We start from the raw sequence: 12050 nt of genomic DNA, 5'->3' as shown, positions 1-12050 counted from the left end.
TCTGACGTGCACATTGTGGTACCCAGGCTAATGTGCTTAAAAAATCACTTCGTGTCGATCAGTCCAGCTGCAACTGTGTTAAGCTCCATAAGTTCAAATTCCTTGGCATTCTAGCACAAGCCAGCGCAGTCTGGACTCTCCCTTTACCATTCTCTCCCACATTCCTGCTCACCTTGCAGTGGCATGATTCTCCTGTTTTTAAAATGAGGACATTGGTTAGGGAAATGCCTGCTGAGGTTCTCATCAGCTCTACTGGCCCACAGTTCTACTGCTTCAGGTATGCCAAAGTCCAGCCACGTTGCTGTTTATGTCGCTACCGCTACGTGGTGGATCACTTTTTTCTCTCAACTCTAGTTCTACCTTCCTTCAGTAAATCTCTTTCTCTGAAAAGCTCTTTCTGATTGCTTCAACCTTTGTAATTACTTATTGTTTTTGACCCCAAACATGCATTCTGTTCTGTCAAATCCTCTAACTAGCCCCCTGCTCGTCTGAATCTGTTTCTCTTCCCATCCACTCGTCTTCCTGTGCTATTAGCCACCTCTCTTTGGAGGCATCATAGTATCATGGAGGAAGCACATGCTTTACACACTTTTAAGTTATGTACTTCTGGGATTGAATATTATTATTATATTTTTACTTGTGGAAGTTTTTTGCCTCTCTGAAATTCCATTTCCTAATCTGAGGATTTGATGAAAAAAAATATCTTTAGTAAGAGGTAAAATATCTACTATATGATAGGCGCATCATAGCAGCAAGTGTGACTGTTGCTCTTGTCTCCTTCAAATAGATTATAAGCTCTTTGAAGATAGAACTACAGCATTTTAGCAATTTGTTTCTCTTGTGTCTTACACACAGCAGGCATTGAATAAATATGAGTTTATAATTTTGGTGAAGTGATGATAACATTTTTCCATAGTGGCTATTTTATTCAACAAATGTCTTCTGGAGATTTAAGATAGCAAGCCCTGTGTTATTCTCTTTAGACACAAAGATAAATAAGCAACTATTCCTCCTAGGGGAGCTTAAATTCAAGAGATGAGAAAGACAAAAGAGTCTTGATAAATCGAGATTGGTATTATAAGCAAGCACAGTGGCAATGTAGTGAAAGAAAGATTGTATCAGTCTTAGGGGCAAAGAGGGACCCGGGTCACATGAACTGGGTCTTAAATAATGAGGAAGAGCTTCTTATAAGGAGACAAAGGGGTGTTTACAGCTGAGGGGCAAATAAAAATGAAACAAAACAAAAACATGCCAACATTACCAAGGTAAGAACAGGCATTATTTGGGTTGATGCTGGGTGTTTGGGTGTGATTTAAGATATGAACAATATACATGTGATAAAGTTGGCAAGGAAAGAAAAAGGCCTTGAATGTCAGCTTAAGAAGTTGTAATTTATCATGTAGAATTAGGAAGTCTTGGAATCTTTTAGGCACTAGAGTCACATGACCAAATAGAGTGTTACGATATTCACAGTAATGGCAGTGTGGAAAACAGAGTAGAGTAGGAACACTAGCAAAGTGGGAAAAGGTGAAATAAACAAAAAGTAATGTTTTTGGACCACTGAGATACAAGCATAGTTTCTTTTTAACCTATGAGGCTTTTTCCTGAGCCAGTTATGTCTACCTAGATATGCACAGAAAATCAGACATTGATCAACTTAACGCTTAGCTGAACTCCGTGGGAAGCTTGTCAGGCCTCACCTGGAGTCCAGAGCCAGGAGGGCTGTATTTTGGACTGTGGCTCACATGGCCCAAATGCACGATACGAGAAGCCATCGAGGGGAGATGGACCAAATCCCAGTAGACTGAGCTTATTCTCTGAAGAAGCAAGTGTTTTCCACTGTGCTCCTGGGAGACCAAGGAGTTCTGTTGAGGCTGTGGGCGAGGGTGGGTAAGAGGACAGGGCAATGGCTGCAGGAGAATCTCTCTAGGCCCCACTACATTTCGCCTGGAGCAGCTCCACAATTTTCTGTGTCTGTAGGAGCCTTCCCTGTAGATATCATCTGAATAAAGTGTTTCAATTTGAAATGAATTTGAAAACCATTGCATTAGGCATATAAGGCAAATCCAAATGCATGGAGAAGAGCTGGAATCCTAAACATGGGCAGGAGGCAGAAGGTTCTAGGAGGTTCATGGGTATACAAACCTGAATGAATTTCCTGAAACATTACAGCCTTAGACACAGGCGAGAAAGAGGCTAAACCAGGCAGATACTGCTCAGCTCCATAAGGGCCAGTGAGAATTATTGAGTTCCTCTGGCGTGTTATCCTTGGGATTTTCCAGGCAGATGTACACCCAACTCAAGCCAGTAAGCATGAGGGAGAGGCAGCATCTCAGAGCAATTGGTTCCTGGACATACTGAAAATAAGTGCCACTTAGAGTTGTGCTGTTTCAGAGATGTCACTGCTTTATATATGAAAAACTTCTAAGCCCCACTGAATTATTTCCCTCCCTCCCTCCCTCCCTCCCTTCCTTCCTTCCTTGCTTCCTTCCTTCCTTCCTTCCTTCCTTCCTTCCTTCCTTCCTTCCTTCCTTCCTTCCTTCCTTCCTGTTTTATTTTCCTTCTTCCTGTTTTTTTTTCTCTCTCTCCCTTCCTTCCTTCCTTCCTTCCTTCCTTCCTTCCTTCCTTCCTTCCTTCCTTCCTTCCTTCCTTCCTTCCTTCCTTCCTTCCTTCCTTCCTTCCTTCCTTCTTTCCTTTTGTTTTTCTTTTTCCCTTCCTTCCAAATTTACTGAGGACTTACCATGGGCACAGACTGGGAACCCAAGGATGGATAAGATATGTCCCTACCCCCAAGGAGTTACCAGCTCCTGTGTGATATGAGAGGCAGGTAGACAGATGGTGCAACACAGCACCTGCTAGGATAAAGGTGATGGAAGGGCCTACGGGAGCAGCAGAGGGCACCTCGCCGAGGCCAGGGTGGGCTTACATTGAATTCTGAAGGATGAGAAGGGTTGTCATGGAAGGGCCTTTGGACAAAGATGGTCCTAATGGGCCATTGTGGGCTCTTTAGAACCAGCTGGATTTCGTTTCTTAATTTGACTCCATCACTTTATAAGAACAATGTAAAGTTATTCACTTTCTAGCAGCTGTTTCTTCACCTGTAAAATTGAGAAGATTAAAGAAAAGAACCATTCCAGATGCAAGTGGAGTAATGAGCAGGAACTCGGTCCTTGTGAGATTTGCATGCTAAGCCCGGGAGTGCAGTTCTGTCCAGATGGGGACCAGCAAGTCCATCAGGGTGTGACACCTCCTCTTTGAGGAAGATTACTTATTAGTCTGTTTAAACACTTTTTAAAAATATAGCTTATCCATTTGTTTTTAAGCAGCATTGATAATACTTGTTGTTTAATTCTAAAAATCATGACACGGATTTTGCCTGAAGATATTATAAAAGAAGCAGCTAGGTATAACTTGAGTGCTCCCACATTAATAAGACACCTTAAAACTTTTACAGGGTACTTGCTTGTGACAAAATGTTGTTCCATTATAAATATATTTATTTCAGGAGCAGACTTGGAAAAGAGGGCCTAACTAAGGCTCAAATCAGTTTTATTTTTAATTTCCACATTGTGAAAATCTTATCTTTGTCTTTACACTCACACAAAATGAGGTGTGCTCTTTATATTGTAGCAATGCTAATATATACACAGACCAAAAAAAAAAAAATGAGACCAAATAGGAAAGAAATGCATTTCAGTGTGTTAGAGAAGTCGCAGTGCACCCCTGGCCAAAACAGTGCGTCCGTGTTCTGATTTACTGGACTTCTGGAGAGCACCTCGCCCTGCGGCTCAGGTCTGTGGGGCTGCACGCGGCGCCCGCTGTGGTGGGCGCAGTGGCAGGCGGGAGGGAGCTCTCAGGAGGGAATGGATGAGCGCAGACCAAGCACACAGGGGCGGCACAGGAGGGTCTGAGGATGGGAACAGCCCTGGTCCCGGGGGGCCTGCAGAGACGAGCGAGCAGAGCCCAGCTGGAGGCGGGTGAGCCACTGAACCGTGGGCAGGGGTGGCCGCGGAGGGCGCAGCTGCGGGTAAAGGGTTAGCGACCGGCCGGCCCGGCCCTTCTCCAGCTCACCCCCGTGCCTCATGGAGGACTGGAAATCAGCCCTGTGGTGACAAGTTTATTCTGAGAAGTCGCATGCTCCTCCCAGGGTTCGTGCGAGGACGAGTTGGTGCGGGTTTGGGGATCCCTCGTCAGGACGCGACAGGCACCGCCGCATCAAAGCTCCGCGGCCGGGGCGAATCTGGGTGCGGCTCCCGAGGGCGCGCTGAGGTGTCCCCCCAAACTTGGAGCAGACAGGGCCTGGGTGGGTTGCGGGTTCCCGGAGGGGTGGCTACCAGGTAGACACAGTGAGGACGCAGAGTCGACGTGGTGTCTGAAAGGGAAAAGTGCGCGAAGAACGTGCGCGCGAGTCTCCCACACGGTGAGGGAGGGAGAGTCCTAGAGCCGTGGGGAATGTGGCGTTTGTCACCCTGCCTGGCACATAATCATCACACGCTGGTTTACCTTATTGCGCCGAGTGAGTATGAAACACCCGGATTCTTAGGATTAGAAGCCAGAGGAGCCAGCTCCCGGCAGCCCAGCATGCCCGCGGGCCTCGCCCTGTCTGCGCGCAGCGCCCCACACGCCTGCTGCCAGGGGCGGGGATCCATTTTTAAGTGATAAGGCAACACAAATGGTAACATTTGGGAGTCTGTAATGGTCAGAAGCGACGGCAGAGAAAGCCGGGATCGCTGCAGAGAGCGCCCGCGGCTGGCAGCGCTGGTGACAACCTCGCGGCCCGACTACTGTTTCCTGCTCTGCCTTAGATTATTTTCAATCTTATTGCACACTCATGCATTCCGAAATTCCGTGAGTAGCAATTTACTTTTAAAACAAATAGTCTTTTAAAAAAAGAATTTAAATACTTGGGTGAGGACGGAATAAGACATGGACCTGTCGGTTCCTCAGAAACCCCTTGTCTGCCTGGGATTGGTGGCCTGTGAGCCATGGGCAGGCCGAGGAAGGTCAGGATTTGTTTTGTTTAGCATGAGAAACACTGAGGGGCTGGGACAGAGTCACCCTAGTGTTTCTTGGCTCAAATTTAAATGAATGTCCCTTTCTCCCTACTGCCCATCTGCTATGACACTGCCCGTAATCCCACTGTGTGCCATCCTGATACTTGACCTGGGCAAGAGCTTTTTGGTGCACATGGACTGCGGTGATCAGATGGCCACCACAGGAGGGAAAAGATGGCAAGCGTGTGCACGTGGGCTACTCCATGCCATCCTCTCAGCCAGAGATGCTGGGAGAGGATTAAGTGAGAAAAAGTGCCTGTCACAGTGCCTGAGATAAAGTAGCCGCTCAATAAATGATTGGTCCCTATGGCAATTTTCTTATGTAGGGTGGCTTTCAAATCTTAGATTTTTTTAATTGACAAATACTAATTTTAGGTATTCATGCAGTATGTTGTGATGCTTCAGAACGTAATTTATGGTGATCAGATCAAGGTAGTTAGCATATCTATCATCTCAAGTATTTATCATTTCTTTGTGTTGGAAACATTCAAAATCATCCTTCTAGCTTCTGGAAACTATATGATACATTATTAACTGTAATCATCTTGCAGTGGTATAGAAACTGATGCTCATTCCTCCTGTCCAGCTGTATTTTGTACCCTTTAACAGCTCTCTTGAGCAAACATTTTGCATTGTCATTATGATCTGATATTCTCCTTCTCTCTCTATTTCTTACACACACACACACACACACACAGACACACACACAACTGATATGCTTCTATCCTTAATATTTCTCCTGGGATTCTCACATTTCTTTTTCGGTTCTGTCCCATTGTATAAGAAATGCTGATTGAGACCCAGTAAATTGATGTCCCGACCTGCAAGAGATAGCAAACAGCTATTTGACAAACACTATCCTAATGCAATGTGAATATTCCAATGGTCTATAAAGGGTTAAAGTGAGTCACTGTGCCTCACGACACCATGCGCTAATCAGGGGTGTCACACACCAGGGGTGATAACAGGACCAGGTTCTCCTTTTCTTCTTTAGATCTAAAAAGGAGACAGCAATTAGGAAAAAAAGAGAGTTATAGAAAGTGGTAGGAATTGACAAAAGAGTGCAGATCTTAACTCTATCTTATTAAAGTTTCACAATCCAATTACAAAATAGATACTTTATTTTTTAACTGGTATTCTGGTTTCAGATAACACCATTCTCTCTCTCTCTCTCTCTCTCACTTTGCAGCTCTATTTAGAAATTTCTGTATGGACTCTAATGAACATATGTAATATATTTTAAAGATTTGAATGATGGAAGCATGGAGACATGGGTTGCTATAAAGCAGCAGACATTAATTAAAAGACAATCTAATCATACTTTGCATTTTATTACTACCATGTTTGATCCTAATTTCAAATATTTTTCTTTCAAGGAAGCTTACAGGTTCGCTATCAGCTAAGCAAGGAAGAAACCCATGTATTCACCATTGATGTAGAGAACTTTGCCAACAGAAGGATGCACCACGTGAAGATTAACCGAGAAGGGAGAGAATTTACCATTCAGGTGCCTGACTTTTCTTTTTCTCAAACTCAACCAATGGACCTTGGCTGCTCAATCCAACTTTCCTGAGCTTCTCCCCCCGCCCCCCGCCAAGGATAGAGCCAAGTGCTCACAGTTATCCCCAGCCTGGGAAGAAGTAGATGGTGGTTCTCAAGATGTGCTCCCATTTCCCGCAGCATCAGTGCCACTGACGCCCTCGATAGACATGCACATTCTCAGGTCCACACCAGATCTACTCGATGGAAACTGTTGGAGAAGGGAAAGCAACAGGAGGTTCTAAAGTCTGCTCAAGTTTCATAACCGTTGAACTGGATTAAAGTGAGGAATTTGCTTCCCAGAGGAAATTAGGAGTAAATTAAGTCTTGAAGATGAGTAGAGGGTGACTAGGTGAAGAAGGGAGATGGGGGGAGAGAGGGTCCATGTGAGCATAGGCTCAGCTCTGAAAGAGCACAATGTGTGGTCGACACTCCCTGAAATCTCGGTGGTCTCTGGACAGAGGACAATCAGCAGGCGATGGCAGATCCCACGACAGGATAGGCAGAGTCCAGATCATCCCCTTAGAATCATGACCACAGGGGAGCCCTTAGATCTGCCCAACCCTTAGATCACCCTCTATTTTTTAACCCGTCCACTCTCCTGTTCTCCTAGATGACCATTTTATGCTTCTTCCTCTCTCCTGATGCTGCCAACGATTGCAACTTTGTCTTCACACTCAGTCAATGACTTTGCTTTCTTTTTTGTAAAAACTGTAGCATCCAGAAGAGAACATCTGTATACTCTCAACAGCACATTACTCCCCTGCCAACATCTGTGTCTTTGTATTTTATCTCCCTCCTGTTGCCAAATATGAATAGTTGATGGTTCTAGCCAAGGTCTGATACTCGTACTCTACTCGAGAACCTCACTCCAGCATTCTCCCTTCTCTCTCCTGTTTCACCATTTTTCCAGCTCTATTGGATGACTCCTCAACACACAAAACAAGCAATTATTACATGCACTAAAAACAAATATTCAACAATAAGAAAACAAAGCAAAACAAACAAAAACTCTCTGGGTCAAGGTGGAGCACCTATCTCTCACCTGACTTCTTTTTACCTGTCCTATTGTCTCTCTCATTTGATTGACCAAATCCTTGGAAATGTTTATATATTAATACTTGGTCTTCAAATGTCCACTTCCTTTTCTTAAACCCACACCAACATGGCTTTGTGTCTGTACTGCCACAAAATTGTACTTCTGAAGGCATCAATGTCCTTATCTTGCAAAATCTGATAGTGATGTCTGAGTCTTATCTTTACCTGTCTTGGCAATAGCAATTGGCACAGTGATTGCTCTCTGATTTTGAGACTTGCAAATAAGATAGCACTCTTGCATGCTGATCCCTCTGCCTCTGTGAGTTGCTCATTCTTGTCTCTTTTTATGGTGCCCTCTCATCTCTCAAACATGCCCCAACACAGTCCCCCAGAACTCCATCCTGAGATTCCTTTTCTTGGTATTTATACTCATTCTGTGGCTGGTCTTACTCAATCTCATGTTTTTAAATACCATGTATATGCTGATGAATGTGAAGTCCAGGCCTTATATCTAATTGCCCACTTGACATATCTGCTTAAATGTCTATGAGACATCTTGAATATTTAAATACATAATTAAAACTGATTACTGAGAATTTCCCCCAAACAACCACCCATCTGCCAAAACCTTCTGCTCTTCTGCCAAAACAGCTCCATTCTTCCAGTTGTTTGGTTTTTATCTCTCTTTCTCTTGCATATGACATACTGTGGATGAGCAGCTTCTGTGTTGCCCCAGGCCACCCTTGTCCTTTGCTTGGATTGTTACCATTTACAGTTGGTTCTTGATTGACACATTCCTGCTCCTCTTTTTGTTCCTTAGTTGTCTATTCTCAGCACAGCAGGCCAGAGTGATCCTGTTGAAGAAATAGTCAGATCCTGGTACTCTTCTGTCCACACCCTGTCAATGGTCTCCCTTCTCATGCAGAGAAAAAGCCAAAGACTTTGCAGATCCTTGTAAGGATCATGATGATATGACATCCTTGCTCCCTTTCTGGTTACTTCTCTAACCTCATCTGTTACCATTCCCTCTAGAACTCCCCTCAGGCCACTCTGGCCTCCCTGCTATTTCGAGAACCCATGAACTCACTGCTTGCTTTGTCTAGAATGCCATTCTCCAACTGCCTGCATGCCCAGTTCTCATATTCCCTTCAGGTCTCAAGTGACTCAAAATGTCATTCTCAGTGAGGCCATCTCTGATCACCTTCTGTAATCCAGGAACTTATCTCCTTCACTTTAACACTGCACTCCTTGTCATTCTTGCCTGCTTTATTTTTTTCCTTAGCAATTAACATACCATACAATTTACTTATTTATCAAATTTGCTGTCCTATCTCCCTACTCTAGAATGCAAGTTGCATGAGAATAAGGATCTGTATCTGTTTTCATCACTATGAAACCCCTCTTTGTCAGCAAGTGGCTAAATTACTAGAGGTGCTTAATAAATATTTACGAACTATAATAAATGAATGAGTGTCACGGGGCTTCCAGTTCTCTGGGGAGAAGATCAAATTGACCTTGTGGAGAGGGGACGGAAAACTGTTGGATTTCAGGCCGGGGAGCAGCATGGCTGAACTTCACTGTCAGGGGCTCCCTGCGATCAGATCGTGGGAGGACATGTCTGGGAGTGATGAGACATAAGACAGAGGCCAGGCGGGACATGATGGGCCGAGCCCGGCGAGTGCAGTGCATGCAGCCATGGAGAGAGGGTTTGAGAGATGCCATGGAGCGACAGTGCTACTGGGTGATACGGAATATAGAAGTCAAGATTGGCTATTAGATGGCCCAATTGGATGGAAGTTCAGGAACAACTGGCGCATATATGGTATACATAATTCTTGACTAATCAAATTTAATGGGCTTACCTTTAGCATTTACCCCTGAAATAAGTGATGGGACAGTCTTCAGAGCAAGTTTGGGCTGAGCCAAATTGAGGGATGAAAAGAATGGGAACAATGACTTTGTGTTTGAATATGTTTTGACTGAGGTCCCAGTGGAGGACCTGGGGGCGGTTCTTGTGGGCATTTGTACATATGGCCCTCCTTTCCATCCTTTTTATATGTGCTATCTTCTTTCCTACTGATGAAATACAAATGAGACAGTGAGAGGTATTTCCTTTTCTTCTCCATCTAGAGAATTTTCCCCAATCAATTTCTAGTCAATGATTAGCGCGGATTGGTTGAGAACATACTATTTCCAAAGTGCTGAAGGGAGCAGAAAGATCTAGAGGTAATGACTTTTTGTTTAGCTTTAGATTAGTTTATTGACACAATAACATTATTAATATTTGCCTCCCTGACACTCCCACCCTCCTCACCCAATCTAGTTTTCTTCCTCCTTCTCCCCCTAGAACAAGCTGTTCCATGAAAACAGACAGGCGCCGGCTACTGCTGTACCCTCCCTCCGTAGGCCCTGGGGCTGGGGCAGAGCACCAGGCACTGCTCAGGACTGTCGGTAGAGGGCAGGAGTCACGCCATGTTCAGCAGCCACAGTGCAGTCCATAAGAACAAATGCTCCCTCGCATCCCGGCCTGCGTGGTGGCTCCTCCCCTCTGTCTGTGACCACGGGCTGGAGACCTTGGGGCCTGGGCCTGTGGCCAGGAGCAAGAACTCTTGGCGATGATTAAGAATTTGAATTTGGTTACTATTTTTTAAGGCTCAAGTGTCCCCCAAAATGCCCTGGTGATGGGGGTGAACTTCAGTGACCTTATTTTAAATGCATTGATGGTATTACACAGATTAAGCCAGTTTAACCAAATGCCAGCACAAACGAAGCTAAGCTGTAAAGAAGCAGGGGCTAGGTATTTTTGAAACCAACTACTTAATTCCTTTCTTGGAGAGATAAAGATTCTGAAGCTGAGACGGGGTACTCCTTAGGGGAGATAGAGTTGGATGTGAGTTCACTCTCTATGTGATCTTAGGTCACTGGCCTTTCTGTGCCTCAGTCTACTTAGGTATCTATAGCTCTGTCTCTATCTCTGCCTATTTATCTATTCATGAAAAGAGGAACACAATTAAGCTCAGTCAGTTCTTGTAAAGATTATATGGAAGAATGCAGCTAAAGGACCAAGCAGGAAGCCTGTCATCTAGGGGTTACTCAAAGCAGATTGTTGCGTTTTCCTCCCTTTTTCAATCTACTCAATGGCATAGCAAGTCGCTGTGTGTTCCAGCTGTTGAGATTGGCAAAGTTTCTCAAGACCAGATTGTGTAACTCGAGATATCCAAAATATTTAAAAGATAGGATGCTTCACCCTTTATCACCCTAATAATTGTAATTAAATATGAAAGCAATAATAAACTATAAAATAGGCATAAGGAAATCTAACAGAATAATGAATTTCCTACCATTAATACTTCAATGATTGTGTAGCTCATATCATAGTTAATAAAGTCCTAAAAAAATACTTGTGCTACCCTCCCCCCTTTTATTTTGCTTTTCCCTATGCATTTGATTAGCTCTGCAAACAGCTAACGCAGCATCTGAACCAGCACTAGTGTGCAGGGGCCCGGCCTCCCAGCGAGGGCTCAGACCCATTCCCTAAGCCATCCACAGCCCATCAAAAGCCTCATTTCCTTTGAGTCATCGCACCTTTCTTTCCCAACCTTTGAAAACACTAGTTTTGCTAAAAACCACTTTGAATGTCACTTACTTTCTTCTCTCCTTCCTTAGTCATCGGATTAAAGTGCTAAGGAGAGGCTAGTTCTCACAAAGCAAACTGTTGGATACAAATGACTCATGTCGTTGACAGCTCCTCGGTGTGCAGCATCTGAATCTAGGTCTGCCAATGATCAGGATCACTTGCAGATGGAAGCTGGCCCTGTGCAGGCTCAGGACGGGTGGGCAGTGGAAGCTCGGGGCACCTCACTCAACCTCCATCTCTGTGACTCCTGCTACTGCTCTCGCCTGGCAGGAAATTCCCACCCACTCTCTCCCCTTCTCCTACCTGGGCCACAGAGCGTGACCCTGCTGGAAGGGACAGTTTGAGAGAGAGAGTGGAAGGGGGCAGGTGAGAGCCCCGTGGTAGGACAGGAAGGAAACTCCTTCGGGGCAGGGGCTGATCTGAACTCATGAGCATTAAATAGACTATTGCATGGGAACCAAGAGCACCAAAAACCGTATGTTGTACTGAAGGTGTCAGGGCCACCAGAGATATCCCAGGGTTATGAGTGATTCTGTCTTTATAGCTCATCAGATAGACGGGGAAACAATAGAGGATCTTAGTTTATTTACTCAGCAAACGTTGCCAGTTTCTGTGGTAGTGCTCTGTAGAAAACATATACGAATAAGAAGTGACTTGAGCCCTCGCAGAACCAATAGTTTAGTGGAGATAAAGCCGAGGAAGAGAGAGAAAGGAAAGCAGGTCATTAGAATGCGGTATCACAAGTGCAGGGGTAGAGGCAGGAAAAAGAATGATGAGAAAGA

At 44.7% G+C, this 12050-nt stretch overlaps 1 protein-coding gene across 1 annotated transcript in view; it reads left to right on the top strand.

Annotated features, from left to right (window-relative positions):
- CNTNAP5 (contactin associated protein family member 5) overlaps window positions 1-12050 on the top strand; it is a 772432-nt gene that overhangs the window by 713094 nt on the left and 47288 nt on the right. The window contains exon 20 of the mRNA XM_012755965.3: window positions 6431-6561. Coding sequence (XP_012611419.2) covers window positions 6431-6561 — 131 coding nt within the window. The remainder of the gene's footprint in view (window positions 1-6430; window positions 6562-12050) is intronic.

This window comes from Microcebus murinus, chromosome 8 (assembly GCF_040939455.1).
Source record: "Microcebus murinus isolate Inina chromosome 8, M.murinus_Inina_mat1.0, whole genome shotgun sequence".
Classification (NCBI taxonomy): domain Eukaryota; kingdom Metazoa; phylum Chordata; class Mammalia; order Primates; family Cheirogaleidae; genus Microcebus; species Microcebus murinus.
The sequence above is the reverse complement of the archived record's forward strand: the minus strand, read 5'-3'. Positions and strand labels throughout refer to the sequence as shown.